This window comes from Amphiura filiformis, chromosome 6, assembly GCF_039555335.1.
Source record: "Amphiura filiformis chromosome 6, Afil_fr2py, whole genome shotgun sequence".
NCBI lineage: Eukaryota > Metazoa > Echinodermata > Ophiuroidea > Amphilepidida > Amphiuridae > Amphiura > Amphiura filiformis.
This window is the reverse complement of record NC_092633.1, coordinates 29,267,350-29,289,117: the sequence shown is the minus strand read 5'-3', so window position 1 is coordinate 29,289,117 and position 21,768 is coordinate 29,267,350. Positions and strand designations below refer to the sequence as shown.

At 36.6% G+C, this 21,768-nt stretch overlaps 1 protein-coding gene across 1 annotated transcript; it reads right to left on the bottom strand.

Moving 5' to 3' along the window:
- Positions 1-541: 541 nt before the first annotated feature.
- On the bottom strand, positions 542-1,144 carry LOC140154449 (uncharacterized). Its single transcript, XM_072177015.1, has one exon. The coding sequence runs from the start codon at positions 1,142-1,144 to the stop codon at positions 542-544; it is 603 nt and encodes a 200-aa protein (XP_072033116.1).
- Positions 1,145-21,768: the final 20,624 nt, after the last annotated feature.

The window sequence follows — 21,768 nt, the reverse complement described above, 5'->3', positions numbered from 1 at the left end:
ATCACGTGATTTTATTTAAACAAACTCATATTAGCCATAAAAATTAATAAAAACAGCCATCTCTCAACACGCGATATTCCAAATTCCCGGGCAATGAAATTGTCTAGTACAATGACGTCCCAGTATAAAATGAATGCTGGCGACAATTGAGCACAAATAGCCATGTCATTGCACAAGAAAATTTCGGCGCGGGAATTTTGAATATCGCGTGATGAGAGCCGGTTGTTTTTATTCGTTTTTATGGTCATATGAGTTTGTTTTAAATAAATCCGCGTGATTCGAGCATGATAACTATGTTTCTAATTATATAAAGCGCAATGTTATGATTACCGTAGACTTCCTTTAGTTACCGCTGCCCAATCAGTAAATTATTTCCCCTACATTGTAATTACTCTTAATAATATCCTTATTTACCTCCATGTCTCGGAGTGACTACGTGCAATTTGATCAGTGAAATTCCGTTATGGCTTTAAATCTCATGACAAAACTGTTTAAAGTGCAACAGTAAATTCACATCAAAGATAATGCTAATTAAGATTAATTAATAAGTTATCAGTGTGGCCAGCACGGTTACTATAAACATAGAGAAAGTAGAAATACACAGAGGTGACGCGGTGGATCCTGGGTAGGTTGGTGCTGGGCATTTGCCATCTAAACACTGCAACAACTTTTCAGCCTCTCTCTCGCCACTCAGCTGAGCACCTAAAACATAACCATTATAAATTTCATCGGTGTGTTCACCACCGAAGAACAGGCGACCGACATTTGCTTGCATTTTCTTAAAGTCTTCTAAAGACACTTCGACAGGCCAATTGGAGTATGCACCGCGGTGAAGAGGGTTGCGGTTCCATCCTGAGATCAAGATATTTTCAGCCTCAGGAACTGCTTGTTTACCAAACATACTGCGTAAAACCTGCTCGATCTCCGCTTTGGTTTCTGTGTCTGGCTGATCCTCAATACGACGAGCCTCGTCACCGGAGACAAAAGCTGCTAAAATGTTTGTCCCACTTGGAAAAAGTCCCTCTGCTTCCAAGTTGAAGAAAACGGGGTAATACCCACGACGTTCATTCACGTGGACGATCCATTCTTCGTCACCCCAAAATTTGGAAGGCCATTTCACGAAGATTTTTGTGAAAGATGCCATGAGAAATTGGAAAACTCCTCAATTTTCCAATTAGGGAGAGGTGGCTTGAATTCAACCAGCCCTTCTTGCATGACACCGAGTCCGAAAGTTACTAACGCGTAATCGCTGGTGTAGACAGTCCCATCCTGACAGGTTACAGTTACTCCATCGTCGCCAGATTGATCAATAGACATTACAGTTTGGTTAAGACGAATATGATTCAAGTACGGATCTTCTTGCATAAATCCAACTATGTCGTTGAAGATGTATTGGAATCCACGTTGGTCTTTTACAAACAAAACGTCCTCCGAGTCATCTAGCAATGCTGTTGACTGTAGTGAGGTTACATCAGGTATATCAGCCTATTCAAAGTCATAATCAAACCATTCAACGGCACGATCTATGGGCGTTTTTGGTACCCAACCACCAAGTCGTAAGGCAGCTCTTTGAGACATGTCGGGCTTGTCATTATCTACTATGTCTTGAGCAATCTCTGCAGCTTTATCTATCGCTGCTTCTAGCCTTTCCCAGCTAGGATCGGATTCATCTGTGACATCATTACCAGTATCATTAATCATGACAATTGATTCCCAATCAGACAGATGTGTTTCCAAACCAAGATCCTTTACCTGTTGGACAATGGTAGTGCCCCCAGGTTGCGCCCAGTTCGCACCTAACTCTACTTTGACGCCTGCAAATGGAACATTATGGACACGACCCCCGATGTAATCGGCACCATCAATAACGATGAAATCATCCATTCCTTTATCATGCAAGTATTTGGCAGCTTGAAGTCCGGCGGCACCGGCACCTAATATCAGTACCTTGGCATGGTTGTCATCATAGTTTCTTTTTACTCGATTCGATTCTTTCATCTTAAGCTCGCTAGCAGTAGTTACATGAAAAATATATTGCATGAACGTTATTAGAAGAAAAGACTTAACCACCACAGACTTGACCGCCGCCGCAGAATCTCTTGAACCGGCCATTTCGAATCACAGGGCGCACCTGAGCTAAGTGTACATATAGAAGAACCATATAAGATGATATTAAAGAATAACTTTCCGGGCCTCAAAAGAATATTGACCGACAGGGCGTACCTAGATGCTTACGCATATTTTCACCTTGCTGACCAGCTTGTTGAGTGTTGCCAAGTCTAACGTAATGGTCAAGGCGCGGCAAACACCAGTCAAGGTATAGTAATCTAGAATTCATTCTTTCTTCCTTTATATTATATTTCTGTTTGTTTATTTATTTATTTACGAGCAGAACTTGTGGAACGTAATTTGTAACTCAGAGTTTGCACGCTAATACGATCTGATGTCTGATGATCGCATTAGCGTGAAACTCAGAGTTACAACTTTCGTTCCTCAAGTTCTACTCGTATTATTAGCAATTAGCTCTGTTTTAATGCATCGAGCACTCTACATGAAAATAGCCATCTTTCTCCAAGTATTTATTTATTTATTTATTTGATTTGGTGCAATAAGTATGTGTACCCCGGGGTGGTGAAGTCTCAAAAAATCGCTTGCAGGCAATTTTGCACATTTGAACGTGTTCCTTACGTTTTCCTACACATTTGTTGGGCATAATATAGAAACGGTGCCCAAAATATGCTTCCTTACTTGATGAGACTACATGTAAGTAGCCGAATTGTGTTGATAAAAACTATAGCGTGGCAACAGAGCTCGGGTGGCGATTCTGTCTTTTTTCCCAGAGAGTTTTAACACCTTAAACTGGATGGTCAACATGCATGACCAATTTTTTTCATTGGCTTCACAGGCTTGGGCTAATGCCTAAATGACGCACCAATTGATATCAAGGGGGGTGAGAAGGGTTTTTTTTAAATTGTCACGCCATCTGAGCAAAAAAAACAAATTGCTCCACCTCAGACCAGAAAAAGGGTGGAAAAATACAAATTACCCTTATATTTGACTGTTTTAACTTTCAAATAGCAAATTTTTTTCGCCCTTCGATCGAATTGGTTCCATGTTTCATCATATATTTTAGCTTCGAACTGTGAAGTATTTTGTACGCATTTGTTTGTGAAAAGTTATTCTGTGATCGAAAGCACTTGATCCACTCTACTTCGCAGCCAAAGTCCACCCCGATGAGAAACCCTTACACATGAGTCTATGTTTTAAAGATAATAATCTCAAGGCACGGGTCCCTTTGAAAATGTTTCCCGCTACACGCGAAAAACTCACATCATGTAAACTCATTTTAACAAAAAATGTATGTGCTAAAAACGTAAAAAACGTAATAAATATAGACGTATATAAACAAAGTTCGTTCCACAGAATATATATAAAAATGATTTAAAAAAAAGATAGAACTTTATGATTTAAAAAAATTCTCCCACAGAGTAGTAAAAACAATAAATTTTGCTTCATTGAGGTGCAAAAAACAATTGCTTCTACGAGTTATTAAACAAATTGTCACGACCCAATTATTCAGCCACCCTTGATATCCAATGGTGTGTCTCTAAAGTGCATGCCTGCGACCCCGTGTTCTTATTCTTAAGTGACCATAACCTGATGTGTAAAGAGTGAATTTCTATTGTTTTTAAAATAAATAATTATTACCAAATGTTTGAAAGGCGGTATTGTCCAGTCAAAGTGGTTTTTGACCCAACACTATTGCAACAGAATTTTTGTCACTGCTATGCATTTCAGAGATGTCCCCTGTGACAGCATATTTATTACTCCTCAAAAAAAAGTTTGGAAACTTTCAAAAATGGCTGTATATCAGAAATTTTTGAAATCTCTCTCCATATTGTTTCATATCAGGGAAACATTGATGTTTCCTTTCAACAAAACTTATTTCCTGTCAACAATGACACCTCATTTGTGACAATAACTCATTCCACGGCTGAGTAACTTTCTTTGAAAGACAGAGAGGTCTCAAAGAAAATGTCCGAAACTGACCATTATCTGCGCTCATCTCATTGATTTGAATGAATAAATGAGTGGGTTAATGAATGAATAAACGAATGACTGAAAAGTTATTTGCAGATAATCATTTTGAATGATACTTTCTATATAGGATGGGATCAACAATTATACAGATACTTTGCAAGCAAGGCACGCAAGACCAGACTATTCGCAATAGGCTTCTTGAATCTCCGAATTCGCAAGCCTGCCAGGAAGCCTAAAATGACTCCACTTTATCGTCTTGTCCGTCTTCGCTGGTGCCGTCAACACTGCGGTTGCAACTTATACATGTGGTGCAAAGATGCATTGATAAAGTAACAGCCTACGGTAGTGGAAACGTGATGATATGGGTGGGAATATCGATGACAGGAAAGACGGGACTTAAATTGATAGACCATCTTAAAGGAGCATTTCGTGATCCTAGCAGCCTCTTTTTATGACATTTTTCAGTAGATATCCACGAAAAAAGCTTATTCCCAAATGTTCAGTTGATACCCATGTTATTAACATGACTGTTGAATAAGAAAACTTTATGCGGTTGTGACCAAGAAGTGAACTTTTACAGTATTTCAACATCATACTTGTTCAGTACATGTATTCCTATCTTTATTGTGATTTCATGTGTATCATTTCAAAATTCAGATTAAAGTCATTATTTCGACTAACGCATACAAGTTATCCCAGCTAACACAAAACGTTTTACACATTATTCGCAAAAGGTTGGAAAAGGTTGATAGAAAACGTATAAATGTCGGGTTATATAAAGGGTATATAAAGGGTATAAAACGTTTTCATAACATAACGGCAACACTTTTAAAATGTTGTCAAAATGTTATTTTAAAATATGTATTGCAATCATTTTTACCAGATATTTCTTCACACTTAAATACCATTATGTTAGCATATTTTCTTTTTAAATGTTATGAAAACGTTTTACCATTTATATAACCCGATTATTTAAACGTTTTCTAGGAATCTATTTGTGAATAATGTCAAAAACGTTGTGTGTTTGCTGGGCATATATTGATACTTTTAAGCAAAGCAATTACACGATTGCCAAACAATTCTGCAAGGCGTTCTGTCAACAGTGGTCAAACATGTGATGTTAATGTTATTTTAATTCTCGCGTTTCACAATACGATGCGCCGCCAGCGGTTGCTTATGGCAGTCAAATTTTCCAGAGTCGACATCGCCGTTCTAGTTGCTATTGAATTTTCACGCGAGTGTGATAATAAATATGTTGAAAACAGCTCCACGAAGGATTCCCTGTAATCAATATCTAAAAAATGTATCTACTATAGTTGTAAATTGTTGTTTTAGTGTGCATTCGCATGTAACATCATTATAATGACATTTAAAGCCACAATGATGCATGTTCCTGTGTTATATTCTTATTACGCGGGCTTTGGATGTCGACTCATTTTCCCATGATGCACTGCGTATTTTGGCCTCGAACCAGCGACCGCTGGAGGCGCATCGTATTGTAAAACACGAGGATTGACTTCGCGCAACTGCATTTGCATTTTTCAAACTGTTTATTTTATTTTGATACACCATGTATTATCGATATTACATTTAGATCGCCCTACACTCGGGTTGAAAATTCAGTAACTACTAAGTCCACATCAACTTATTATAATAATACCTCCGCCAATTCACAAAAGGATCAAATATTTAATACCACATTGTCAAAAACAATAAAAGATGGATAAAATCTAACCCAATGCTAAATAAAGTACATATATCAAATTTTATTTAATGAAATAATCTACCCTTTACGCATCGAAGTTTAACAGAAGCATTTCCAACTGCAATCGGTGGTCCCGGGTTCATGCATCTCTAAATTTCACCCACTGATCACAGACCCTAGAAACTCTTATAATTCCATCACATCTTAACCCATGAAGACAAATCATTCAATAGACATGGACTGGTTTGTCTTCATGTAAACAGTATAGGCCTAGTTACGTTATACTATAACACACATTATGACAAACTGGTAAAGTGGTCATGGGGGAACATGAATTATTCATTGAAGAAATACAGTGAATTGGTTAGGATTTGAAAGTGAAGGAAAAGTTGATATAATGGCACATTTTTCTGCAAGCGTTAATTATCATATAGGGCTGAATTAAAATTAAAATTACTACAACACTCGAAGTAGAAGAGTGTCGGTTTAGATCAGCGTAAATAAATCGAAATCATTTTCTCTCAGAAAAATTGATGCACACGTTCTTGCCCTGTTGACCTACATTTGGTTTAAATATCAGCTCTGTACAAGAAACCACGTCGGGACGTCGTTGAAAAGAAGTGGCTTTTTTCAGAAATATGATCACAATAATCCATAGCCTTAGAGAAAGACAATATGACGGTATAAAACATATCGCCGCAAAAAGTACTTAGTGAGCAGAATCGTATTCAAAATGCATTAATGGGTCAGTCGTCAGTCATATTTGTAAACAAACTTTTCACTTTATAAGATAATGTACTTCTCGACCAATATTGTGTCAACGTATTACGATGTCATGTATCCCCGGTGTGTCACCAGCGGACTCAAACTGCTGACAGAATATTGTTTATTAAGAATATTGCAACTGCAAAAGCAGACTAAAATAAATCAATAATAATTGTAGATGTTGCTGTCTAAAAGGGGTTAAGAAGGGGTTATGTATGAAACACAAAGTGCTCTATCGTCTTCTTTATTGATATTTAAAATCCATTATCTTGTTTGACCAAAAACAATGTAATGGAATTAGATTCAATACCAAGTATTATCGTTTGGTAATGGTAACGTATTTGTTTAGGGTGGAAGTTGCCGCCTTTGTTTCGTAAAAAAGAATGACGGGCATTCACCAACATCCCTTGGTGGTTCAGAGTGGCAACTATTGAAGGAAACGTTAAGCAGACTTACACATACATCAAACCTATTACTATATTAGTCGAGGATGTATTCCAAAAGCAACACGAATTTCCCTGTTGCTGCTGTGGGATAGATGCGTGATTTTAATAATGTAACTCTCTTCATACAAATAGTAGTAGTAATATTTTAGGCCTGAGATATGTTTCCTTCAGTAAAACCAATAAAAATCCCTTCAAAAGGGATACGCACACTCTCAGAACATTGGATAAAAAATGAATGGGCAGAAAACAGTTGGTTAAAAAATGCCCAACAATGGTTAAGATTCTTGAAGTTGGGCAAAATACAGTTTAATACATGGATGGTCAAACCTGTCAATATGGTATTTACACAGGTTGGGTGAATTCAGCGTTCAAAATTACCAATGTTGGTTAAAAGTTAACCAACCTTGGTAAAGAACATCCTTTTTCCGCCAATATAGTTGGGCAAAGTATGGTTTTGCCTAACCATGGTCACATGGTGTTCCTTTGCGAACTGTGATTGGTCATTGTGTTAGGCAAAAATGCATTTCAGAAAACAAGATGGCCGATGAGTGGCTTGCTGCAAAGCTGTGGATTGGGTCTTCAAGATCTTCACGACAGCTACCACCACAACCGGTAAGCTTAACCAACTGTTCAGCTTACTGGTTGTGGTGGTAGCTGTCGTCGATAAAGCATCGTAAGTCTTGCTCACAGTCTCGGCCTCGCACACACTTAAACTAAGTGTTATACCCGATAAAATGATGTACTTTATAATATAATTTCCTATCAAATGTCTCCAATTGACATCCATTGTGTACTCATTTAACCTGAGTCTGAACTAACAAACATATTGGTTAAAATATGAACAATGAAATGAACTTCCCATTCACAGTGTTTAACCAACTATTGGTTATATTTTGCCAATTTTGCCCAAAATGCTTTGCCCAACTGGTTGGTTACCGTAATGTTAACCAGAAGTTGGTTAATGTTTTTAACCAACCTGTGGTTATATTGTTAACCAACCCAGGTTGGTTAACAATATAACCAACTGTTGGGCTGTTCACCTGTGAATACATAGTTGGTTAAAGTTTTAGCCAAGTTGGTTAAGATATTTAACCAATGTTCTGAGAGTGCAGTGCCAAGGTTGACCATGTTTTGGTTGAGGTTTACATTTGGGGATATGTCATGTATTAGCAAGGTACAGATAGGCTGATGATTTGTGGGTGGAGGGAAACACCTTCAGAAGTTAAAAATCTTGTGTATACTCAAGGTTTTGAAAATGGTAAAGATTGCTAATTGATTTTATATCATGATGGCATAGGAGAGCGTGGCGCAATGGTTAGGGTACTTGCCTTTAGTGCATAAGGTCCCGGGTTCGATTCCCGGCGGTGGCGATTTGCTGGGATATTGACTTGGAAAAAAAAAGTCTGAAATTAATTTAAATTTAAATTCAGACTTCCGCTCTCCCCATGGTTCATTTAGAATTGGGTAAATGAATCATGAAAGTACTCCGTCCTTCGGAGGGGACGTTAAGCCGTCGGTCCCGTGTACAGAGAGCCATACCTGTACATGTATCTCATGTATCTATATTTTGGATATAGATAGGTCCCGGGCATGCTTACCCCTAACGCAGTGTGTGCTGATCTTATTATAGAAGCCAATCATCTTATGTTCATGCAGTTGATGAATCAGTCGTTGTTAATGGCCATATTAATAATTTAAGCAAATATCAGAGTTCGTTTTGTGTGTGTTTTTTACTTGGATTTTGGGACAAACTATAATATAGTTCAGTTGCTATTTACTGAGTTTGCTCTTTTACGGTTTCTGTTTGAATAAGTCGCAAATTTATTGTACAAGTTTCCGGCAATTACGTTGTGATGTTGTAGATGACCTTTATATGGAATCTATTATTACATGCTTATTGATTAAATGATACACACTTCAAATATTCCGCCAGTAGCCATGCGTACAAGAAGGTCAATTCCAGATTGAAGTGGAGTCAATTGGTATAACGGGCAATATTTGGCCCGTTGACCCGCTTTCAAAATGACTTTGCTATTGGTGAGACTGTACCCTGCAAAGTCAAGGATTTTAGGTGCTGATATTGGAGATTGTGATTAATTATTTTAATTATTACAATCAAATTAATAATCGAACGCGTACGCGATATGTTCAGAGCACTGAAATTCCATGGCGTGCGGGAAGGTCATAACACATCAAAAGGACCGTGACACCCATTGACAGCATAGACGCTGGGATTCAATTGCTATATGTGACCCGGCAGCACAAATGAGCCGTAAATTCCCTAAATTGTATTCTGAGTTACGGTGTAAAATGTGTACGAAGGTTATATTCATCGGTAACTTAAGCTGGCCCGACATCCGTCTCATTTTGATAGTCAAAACTAATCAATAATCCTATTGTTGAAGTGGATAATAAGCTTCTACCTTAGATGGCTATAGAACTTTTAATAGCTCTGGTCTTTGTTTGCTTTTGCTAAATCCTGTTCAAGTGGTGGGTTACCAGGCATTGTATTTTGTACAGGTGTGCATAACCAACAATTAACAATGAGAGAACTTTCTTAAACCTCGTTGACTTGGGGATGATTTGAAATGACCGCCAATTATGACTGTTTGATATTTATTGCCAGCAATGTGGAAAAAGAGACACATGTGAAAGCGTAAAAAGCTATAATTTTGTTGAAGGAGCAAAGTTTATCAAACCATAACCCCGCTTCTGGATATCGTTTGAAGTCAAATGATATACCATTTATAAGTTTATGATGTTTATTTTTAAACACGAAATAAAACAAAATTGACCGGGGGAGGAATTTACGGCTCATTCGCCGTGGACGGTCACATATTATCTTTGCTTTGTTTCATCTGTTCGGGTCAAAATTCAAAGGGAACATAACCCAACAGTCTTTATCAAGACTACCCAATCAAATAGCTGGGATGTGATTACATGATGAGATATTCCTGAAAAGCCCTTAAATTTTGATACCAGGAAAAAATCCTGAGAAATTTCATCCCCACTGTAATGTTTTTAAGAGTCAAATTGCCCTATACTATGAAAATCTACAGTTTCATGAAACGACACTTTAAAGGTGGTAACCCTATCAGTTTAGGATATGGGTTGTCTTCAAACTTGCAATTTCAAATATCGCCCCCATTTATGCATCTATGTGAGAAAACGGGAAACTTTTTCAGCGTAAATGTGAATAATTAGCACAATTAACAAGCCAATACATTGGTACGCGTGAATTGCATTATGGTCTGGCTTCCAGAAACAACACTGTCATGACTGTGCCGTATTTCCGTCTTGCTTTTTATTTATTTTGCCACTTATGTATTTTTTAATTTTGGTTTTAAGAGTATATTATTATAGCGCCCTCTATTTTGGACCTATATTTCATGCGGAATAAAACGGATTTTTTTTAAATATAGCAACAAATCCAAAGGGGTAGCTATTTTTGTTTACTTTTTATAATACCTTGATCCAATTTCAGTTAGATCTGGTACCATCAAAACTCAAATGTGTTTTTAGTGTGGATAGCCCACATCTTTTACCTGTCTGCGATACAATGATTGATATTTTATATTTTGTCATGGGTATTTGCAGACGATAGTGTGTCGCCATGCCCTCGCCATTATATACTGTGACCATAACGACACAGGACGAGGTAATCATCAGTCAAAGTTCTCTTTCATGGATAGAGTGACAAATAAGAAGGCGATACTAATACACTGAATCATGTGGCTTAAGGGTAGACGAAGTATTGTTGGTCGAAGCAACCAAAAAAATCGATTTTCATTATCTAGATCAATATATTATTGAAAAATAACACCTTGATGTTTTGCAAAAGTTCATTATACAAATCCTATACTTTGCAAACTTGGTTAATTTATTGTTGTTAATGAGTTATGTACGTTTTACAAAAGTGTTGTTGTTTCAGCCCTCTTTACAACATAACTCAAGAACCACAGGACCTACAAAAGTATATCTGTGATATTTGAATTCTTCTACACGCTCGCTATGAAATGAGCAATGCAGTTTTTGCCAAATCTCACTACCATTCGCAAGATGCTGTGAACTACCAAATCGCAACAGTTTAAAATAGTTAATAACCTTAAACAGGCATTTTAATAATACCTCTAACGAGACCCTATGACCAGGTAGGGATGCGACAAGGGACGCAGCGAGAAATATTGCGATTGAAGTGAAATGAACTTTGAGTTAATTGAAGTCACATGCATGTTTGCGTGAAAATCGAATAATTATCATCAATCCATTCTCTCAGTGTGGTGCGTGGGAGTGCTAAAAACACAAATTTTTCAAAGAAATGTTAGCGTCAAAAACGATCAGGCATATATCATGGAAGTCTCTACTTCCAGAAGTCGCGGAAGTAATGCAGACATATATTTTGATACATGAATGTTGTCTTGTTTCTATACACTATAGAACCAATATTTATCCAAGCTATTATCAGTTTTTCAACCCTGAGGCGAAACCAAACGTATTGAAGAAGCATAATTTTAACACAAATCTTTTTCTTCCTTTATTTAACAAATAGCCTATTGTTTTGGTATATCAATGTAACTTTTGTATAATGCCGAACACATATTACTATACACCGTCCCTATCTAACACGTTAAGTACGCCCTCTACGGCTTTAGGGGATTAGCCGAGCGCGAGTAGTGACCAAAGCAAACGGTTTTTCATTATAAGGTAACTGGTGATTACAGACGTCCCCCTCTGTTGTCGGAATAATACAATCCGGCGGTTTCTATTTGGATATTTTTCGCCAATATGCAATGATCCCGATCTAAGCCCTGTCAGAGTCATAACAAGTTTTGAACCTTGGTCAATCACAGCAAGGAAGTAGGTCGTAGTTTTGCGTGACGTCTTGACCTAAAAATAACATTTGTGTTATTGCCACAAATGACACCAATTTTATAGAAAACACGACAATGCATGTATTTTGTCAAATTTATTTTTGGTTTACTTCAATTTAATTAACCAAAATTGTGAGCACACTCATTCAAATTAAGCACCATGAATATTTACATATTTTTGCTCCAATTAATTCGGTAAACTCCGTCAGAACAGCTCGCATGGCATGGTATGGTATAGACTCCGAATAAACGGCATTATAAACATCGTCGGATGATTTGCAAGTTTTTCTTTTTCTTCAAGATATTTCCGATTATATTAGACGTATCGGTAGGTTTGTATTCACTGGTAATTAAACGAAAGCATGGTCTAGTTAGTTGTATCTGTTCATTAATTTTAAGTTTACATGCACACATTTTGCCATAATATTTTTTATAGACTAAAGACAAGAAGATAGGAATTTACAAATGTGCTGGAAACCTATGCCAATTCGATTTTGCATAACCCCTGCCAAACAGTGCATCAAAATCATCTAAATTAAAATGATTAATGTAAATCAATTGTTTCGAACAAGCTGCACAGATCTACGTGGAGATAATTAACAACCTCGGGTTTACATTGCTACACAAGAAGGTTGCTATTGACCAGCTAAGTGAGAGTATTTGAGGCAAGCTGACAGATCAACATAGGCCTCATCAATTCCTTGGATATATCACTGACGACAACAGCGTCAACCAAGTTGACCATGTATTGAAAAGGTGAAAGGATGATATTTTTCGATGTTTCGATTTTTTTCAGCAAGCTAAAATACCACCGCTTGGAAAGTGACGAACCTATAATAGTGGGCGAGCCTGGGGTTGAGAGGTACCACTTGGGGCTACACAGAAATGCCTGATAGTAATTGAAACGGAGTAGATTTTGGCTGGAAAAGGTCATCGAACTTTACGCAGGGTCAAATTTCACACTTGCTCAAATTGTGTTGAAAGTTATTCCAATGTGTTTCTCTAGTCTTCTCTAGTCTAGTAGGATTCAAAAAATGTATAGTGAGTATAACCGAAAAGGTCAAAGGTCACGTTTTTCCTATATGGGGGTTAAAAACATTAAAGTGCTCCGATTTTGCCAAAAGAGGTGTCAAAATATTCGTTTTGATAAAACAATTCAAATAAGAATAGGATTGCACCATTATAGATATTTTGTTACCTAGGTAACACAGGTCATAGTCAATAGATCTCATTGGTACTTGACCTATTTGACTGTGTTACCCAGGTGACGAAACATCCTAGATGGCTCAATCCTATCCATATTTGAATTAGCATGAAAGTTCACCTGTGTTGGTAATCCATATATAGAACGATAAAAACTCTCGATCTCAATACAAATATATTTACCTCCGTCATTTTCAGCTGTTGCTACTACAGCCTTCGTTAGAGGAATGACCCGATCGTGCATTCTTGAAGTGTGATGTAATGACCGGGTCATAGACCTTTGGTAACTTGTAGCGCCCTCCGTCTTTGTTCAGAGATGGTTGGTTGGCCCTGATGTGGATGGCCTCCATGACTCCTCTCTCAAACCAGCGGGGTTCCCTATCCAAGATTTGGACTTTGTCCAGGTCGACGTGATGGCCCGGTGACTCTATGCGGATATGTTTGGAAACCTCAGACGAAGTTGTGCTAGGACGTCTGTGTTCAAGAGACCTGGTCTTGAGAGAACGTTCAGTCTCTCCAATGTAAGATTCTTTGCAGGTGCCTCTTGTAGTCTGCCCCTGGCATGGAATCATGTTTTATAAAAATGAACAATTTGATACCTCTTTTGGCAAAATTGGAGCAGTTTGATGTTTTTGACCACCATTATATCAATCCGTAAGCACTCTTTTAGTAAAGTCATGGTTCATTTACTTTACAACCGTATGACAAAACAGGCGAAAACTTTTTGCACAATATTTGCAATTTAAAGAGAATTAGCCAATGCTCATTGAAATGAAACAAATAATATGGACAATATAAGTGTGCTCTTTCATTTAATGACATAAAATGGGGTCTTATCAAGCTAAACAGGGAATGCAAAATCCATTAATCCAAGTATGTACAAGAAAAGAAATTAACAAACTTTTTTGAACCACAAAAACCATAATCTAATGTATCGGTTACGTTACACTGATAGACTACAAAAATATTTGTGCTACTTTCGCGAGAGTACTTGATATACACAAGTGTCTTTTGGGCATAGGGACAAAATATGCAAAAGGGATCACATTTTGCAAATCAAACTCAGTTATCGGTATTCTGGTTGTTTGAAGCAAAAACGTAAAAGTGCGCTCCAGGGTACTTTAATATTTAAATCTCTATTACTTGAAATTAACAAAGTTATATATGTAAATGTAGTCAGCAGGAAAATCACATTAAGAAATAACTCATCATACTGGTTTGTCTTGTCTTTCGATTGATCCAAAATTCGATTCCTACAGAATGCAATTTTCCTATCTTCGACATTGAAATTTTTCTTTTGACATCGTGCATTTCTCTTTCTGTTGCATTCATGAATAACGCTAATTTCAAGTGTTCCTTTTCCAAATGTACGTCAGTATCATGGAACAAAAGACCAGGAAGCAGTAACATAGTGGGCATACCACATAGCGCTAGGTAGCAGCAACCATATTAATTGGTTGCTGTTCCTTTAACTATTTAAGTATAGATCCTCAATGAGGTATGGGGTGGCTGGAGAGTTTAATATCGGTCACTGTAATTCCACCCTACCCATCAGGGTTAGCTGTTGTTTTAATAGTGATTAGGGTTAAACTATTATAAACCATTTATATATACATTTCTCGAAAGGGCACTGAATACATGAATACAAAACCCACCCAAGTCCATGGGAAGTGATTTTGAGAGAAAAACATGTGTATCAATTTAATTCCTTCAGTTATATTTACCTGGTCAATATGGTAAGTTTTACGTGCAAATGAGTGGGTTAAACTGTGTTAAGTATGACGATTAGCATTTCAGGGACTCCGTGGGGTTCATTTTAAATTTTGGACTTGGGTGGTTTTTTGAATCATATACAAAGACAACAATGTTTGAATGAGATTACCACTAGTAAGATAATACAAAATAAAGCACACAGGTATGTATAATGTTGATAAGCATTCTGCCATGTAATATAAACCACACACTTTCCTTTATTAAACCAATTTTTTTTCCAAAAGTCACTCTGAAGCAATGAATGTGTTACAAGCGGACTTTTATACATACTGGATTTCAATCAATGTGTTACAAGACTCAAATCATGGACTTGGGTGGTTCTTTCATACATGCTATTTTTCACATGCTCAATAGACACAGTGGATAAATTTGAGTTGTTTTTTCATACATATGACAGGCCTATGCATAGCAACAAATTCCCATGCTTAACTCAATTTGGCCACAGTATGGACTTGGGTGGGTCTTGTATTCATATATTCAATTATTAGCAAGGATAATAGAAATCTGTATTATGACAAAGCCTATTAGTATGTATTCAAATAGCGCATTGTTCCACAGAAGGCGCTAATAATACTGTATACAGAGATTGATTCAAATTCAATGTTGGGTTAAATACGCAGTTAAATATATCGAGGACTTAGAATCACAACCATCTATGTCCAAAATCCCATGATACTCAACAAATGGACGGTTACTTCGGCCCTCCATACTAAATGCAAGTGACATTGGGGTATATGCATGGTCACTATCGACGGGTTTAAACAGTTAGTTAGATGTATAATACCCAAAGTCACTTGCATTTATTATGGAGGGCAGAATTAATCGTCCATTTGGTTTTGAAAGTGGACCTTTACATTCGGATTAGGATTTTGAGGAAGTGCGTCGCACCCGGCCCCGCAACCTAGTGATTGCCCTACAACATCATTCATGGCTTACGAGCATGGTGATTTACAAGTCTGACTTGAAGTGTCACATTAATGTAAACCAGTGTAATATTCTGCTTATTAAGATATGATAGTTATAAGAGATATGGGCGAGAGGGGTGCTAGACCACTAAAGACACCGGTGTTCCCAAGTTATATTATTGTCTTATCCAGCTTTTATTGACAGATACATATGAGTATGATGGACAGCACCCTTAATTACCACCCACTCTCTTGAAATAAGATGCACTATACTTCAACAATGAAAACAGATCAACTCGCATAATCCCGCTTTCTTATAGGCTATATGTTACACCTGTAATCTGTTTACTTCGTATTTTTGACAGCCTAACTTCTAATTTCGACATTACTATTGCAAAATATTATTCCCAGGTCAAATAGGAAGACTTTTTTTGACAAGCAAATCACTGCTGAGTGATGGGATCATAGTAGTTTGACCCATTACTCTCTGCAAAAGGTACGATTTTTAAAAAGGCAAAAGTAATTTGTTAATCTAACTGGTTATACAGTGTGAACGTTTTTAAAAAGTGGTAGCTGTAATGGTGTAAGTGACGGAAATAATTTCAATAAAAATGGGGGACGTAAACGGGAAGCGACAGGTTTAATGTTTTAAATGGTAGAATCAATTTGAAGTGAAAAGTGTTCAAAGTGGTTTTTGAGTCGTGCGCGGGCGGGTTTATTTCCGTCCTATATCTTGACTTATATGCAAAATGAAAAAAGCATTCACGAAAGAGATTTGAGATCATTCATAGATGCAACATGTATACGCTCTTTTAATCAACTTAATATACAGAGGGTGTAGAGAGTTCGTATTTGCATTAAAAAAATCAACTTCTCTTAATGTCAGGGGATTTACTGTCTATAGTCACCTGCTGCGTTGTTGCTAGTTGCTTTAACGTTATTTGCTTACAGTAAAGAAGTGAATCGGTTCCCTACAACTAGTGCACTGCCGAACACCGTGTGCATTAACGGAACGAACTAAGTACGGTTTTAGGCTATTTTATATAAGACACCCCTGAGCATTGCTGAGACGAGAACTTTCATCTTCTACAGATATAATTAGCTCTAGAACTCGTAGTAACCGTTTTTACTTTCATACGTATATTGGTATATTTCAACTGGAATAGCCATTCTCTGGAAAGATGTATCTTGGTGTGTCAGTGTTTCTTGTGTTTACGGCAAACGTAACATATTAAACCGACAATATAGCTGTTTTCATTGATCACTTTGTTATTCGATTCCCAAAAATTTCATTGTTCTCAATGATCCTCAGGCATTACGCCATAACCATCGTTTCGAGTACGGAATTGAACTCAGCAGCTTAATGCTACATTGTGTGCAAGTAATTTTTTAAAGTAAATATCGGTCGACAGTCGGCTATAATGAAGGTTTTTGAGGCTAAATCCACTACTCATCTGCTTATCATTTTCGACACAACAGTTTCAAGAAAACACTACACTCCTTGACTCCCAACCCAATTTATTCATGACTTGACCACTTCACAACACATGTCTATAAGTATGAGAGAATCGAATACATTTTGACTTAAGAATGTATTTCAATTGTTAGCCTATACTGAATTATTACAATAATTATTATCCCGGCGTGGAATATTCTCAGTTTCAACTATATCGTTATGGTGTTACTAACTTTCCCCATGGCCCCGAACATTGCACAGGTGAACTGCCCTTTTTGTAATCATCAATGCCGTTGTGATGAAAGCGTGATGTCTCATGATCTGATACAATGGTCCAGACTTAATTTCCGCATTACATGCAATTCACAACCTTGCAGTACAATGCTAAGAAAGTATATAACAGAATTCTTACAACTGTTTCGTATATCACGTATTGCTAAGCCCAATGTATTTGCCCGATTATCAATTGCCGGGATGCAAAGCCTACCGACAAGATGTGAGATCTTCAAATTAAAACACGGTCCCAACTATGTTGATATGTATGTACATGTAGAATGTTTACCAAATAAATGGTTATACATTAATAAATTGTATAAGAACAATTGTATAAAGTCCCATTCAGTGATCACAGCACAAGTGTAAAAAATTAAAACTGTTTATAAATTGCTCAAAGGGCATATCTATTGCAAAAACAAGTTTAAGGCTCGTAGGTGTTCTTCCCCCGTTCGAAGCGAAATTAATTTTCAAGGCAGCGGGCTGATGACGCAAGTAAATGAAGCGGACACTATCATGCTCTTATTTACTTGTGTGATACAATCACAATCACTTTGACAAGTTTGACACGTTTTAAAAACGTTTTAAACAGGTTACATTTTGGGTTTTAGGTTTTGGTAAAAACATATATAAAGGTCATGAAAACGTTTTCAAACGTTTTCCATGAAAACACACTACAAGAATATTTTTAAAAGTTTTTAAAATGTTATTGTAAAACACTTAAAAAACAAAAGGTATCAAAAATTTTATTAAAATGTTTTGTACCCTTTATCTTTATGTTCAAAGCTCACAATTGCTTGCTTCCTCCACTTTTTGACAACCTATTTTCAATATAGTGCTACAATTCATAGTCATAATACAAGGCGTGTGAATAATTTCTATCCGCCTCGTGTTCGTTCTAATCTTGCTGCTAACTCGATTAAAGTGCATGGAGTTAACATTTGGAACTCCATTCCCATTTCCATCCAAAATGCCACATCCACAAGCTCCTTCAAACATCATTTTAAGAGCAATTTGCTTTCTAAACCGGTTTACCAGTAATTATTCTTTGACTCCTGTTCACATCTTATTTTTTTTGTAATGTGTTGTCCTGTTTGTATTTGTATTTTCGTTTGTAATGTTTGCCGGCAACCCGCACCCACGAGCTTGCTCCACGCGTGTTGCCCCACAACTTTATTTTAGGTTTTTTATTGATGCCCCTCTTAATCTTGTCTCAGGCCCACTTTTGTCCTGTCTCTTGCATTTTAATAGGTTGTTTGTTCTAGCGTGATTGCATTTGACTGTCGTCAATGGGCTTGTGATCGGATACACTACTTTGCTTTGTATGTAATTGGTTTGAAAATTATGGCATTGGTCATTTATACTATGTATTTTTGAAGTTGTGAAATAAATGTTTCTTGAATTGAATTGAAATTTTATATACCCTTTATAAAACTCGACATTTAAACGTTTTCTGACAACCCTTCCTAACCTTTTGCGAATGATGTCCAAAACGTTTTGTGTTTGCTGGATTACGGAGCGAGTCTGACATGCTGTAAATGAGCAACCCATTTTGTGGAATTCTAAATTCATTATGTACCTTCTTGGCATATTCTTGCTAGCACTTTGTAAATGGGTTGAAATGCGAAACATATATGTCACATTCGTAGACATCAGTATTAATTTGCTAAACAAAATGCATTAATTTTTATGGAAATTACAAAATATTTTAAAGCAGGAATCTGTTGAGAAATGAGTTGAGTAAAATTGCTCGATCCAGTAATGCAGTTGATTTAAAGGGAAGACACGATATTAATTGTATTTATGTTTGGCAATTTCTATCAACAGATATCTTGGGTTATTAGTGCTTCCTCAAATTTAATTTGAATATGAAAAGGTAGATGGATACAACTGTTTGTTTCTTCTCATAACGTGTTCAAGACATGTATCTAATTGTCTGCGCTAGATGGAACACACCGGCAGGTTGCATTATAAACTCTATTTACACATAACAAATTGGCTTTTCTCATCTTCTCTGGCTAGATGAACCGAGAGTATCAGTATTCATAGATACAACATCATGAACATGGAGTACGCTCTTTTTAAGCAACTTAATTTACAATGAGTGTAATGGTGTAATCGTAACGTGATCATATTTGCATTCAAATAATCACTTCTCTCATGGTGTACGATCTGTCCAGGGATTTCTCATGTACAGCCACCTGCTGCATGCTTTTTGCTTGGTGTTTTGTACTAGCATTATTTGCTTACCAATGTTTTGATTACGGTAAACAAGTGAGTCGCTTTCCTACATGATGTGCACTACCGAACACCGCATCCATTAACGGAACAAACTAGTACGGTTTCAGGCAATTTGATATGAAACATTCGAGGCGAAGTTTCATCTTCTACAAAAATTATTATGTAGTCCTATACATTGTTCAAGATATATATCTTGGTGTGTCTTTGTCTGATATGTATATTGTAAATGTAACACTCTAAACCGATATTCTAGGACTGTTTCCAAAAATCGTATTTTTTCGGTGCCATAAATTGTATTGGTTTCAATAATTATCCTAAACATTCTTAACGCATAACCAAAATTTCGAGTACAAAATTGACTTCACAGCTTGATGCTACGTTGTGCGAAAACCTTTACAGGTAAAGATAAATCGCTGGAGAGGTTCATGAGGCTACATCAAGTACTAATCTATCTAATTATCGCATACCAATTTCAAAAAAGAAAAATTACCTCGATCATTTCGAGTACGAAATTCAGCAGCAGCTCAGAAACTCAGCAGCTTAATGCTGCATTGTATGCAAACTTACAGTAATTTTTTAAAAGTAAATATCGGTCGACATGAAGCTATAATAAAGTTTCTCGAGGCTAAATCAAGTACTCATATCATTTTCGACACATCAATTTCAAGAAAACATTACACTCGACTCTTTGACTCCCAACCCGCATTTATTCATGACTTGTCCAATACACTATATCTGAATACACAGCGGTCGCTCGTCTTTCGCGATTGGTAAATATATCGATGATGGTTGTAGCGATTTGTAACTAGGCATTTAAAATAATTTATTTCAAAAATCAGTCCATGTTAAATTGAATTGCAAAAGGCAAATAAATAATTTGACATTTGTACTGCAATAAACAGGGTAAATTTGCAAATGCATCTCCACCCCATTTTTTATCGTAAAAAAAATTTACCAGCTCCATAATTAATTCAAGAATAATATTTTATATTTCATTTTAGATTAATGTTATTGATTTTATATGCATTCACAATTATATTCAAGAATACGGTCCAATCATACTATACGTTTCATTTAAAGGAGTATTTTGTGATCCCAGCTGATTCCGATTTTGCGTTTGCGAGTTATGCATGATTATGTGTATTACACTGCACCATAGACAGTGTGTTGTAATTTCGTTCTGGTGTACCAGAACGAAATTCAAATTTCACGATATCTTCGCTAAACCAATTAATCTGCAAGAATTTTTTGTACATAAACATTATGTAATCAGAGGTTTCCAGTGATATAAAAATCTCATTTTTTGATAGAAAAGTGGGGGGATGGGGCTGTGGATCACGAAATGCCCTTTAAGATATAAATTGTGTTAACTTAAATACAAACAGTGCGTTGTTGTTGTGCATTTGTGTAAGAACTGGGAAAATGTGTTATGTCTTGAGTCTTTTGCCTCGTAACAATATTGACTTGACGTTAAATCAAAACACACTATAGAACAAGGAAACTCCGAAATTTGGCTTTTTTTTTTTTTTTTTTTTTTTTTTTTGGGGGGTTGTAATCTGGAAATATTCTGCCACAAGTTTCACGGAGAAAAATAAGTATTTCATCGCAAAAATGATGATAAGAACAGATTAGAACTTAGATTATAATGTCAACGTCTTTCTCAACTTTGATCATGATCGACACTGCAGTATTTACTCGGGAAAAAAAGTGGTGGGTTAAATCGCTACCAGGCCACTTGAATCCCCTCAAAGGTTCAAATATTAATCTACCTTAAACGTTCTCGCTTGCAGATTTTACGTTGTAGAGAACATTAAGTTGCCACTAGCGCTATAAGAGTCTATCAATCATCCAAAACTGCAATATATCTCAGGGGAAAACTTAATATTTACTAACTTTGAAGGACCTCCTCAAATCTTGTAGTTCTTAGCTCATGGTAAGATAATTAATATTGATTTAGCGGAAAGTGACAAGACTATAGCTCTATTCAGATGGCGTGTACTGAATATGGAGACATCACTGGAAAGCATGATCTGAGAAAGAATCTAGCCAAAACACTACGTTTTCACGACGTTCACTGACGTTGTACTTA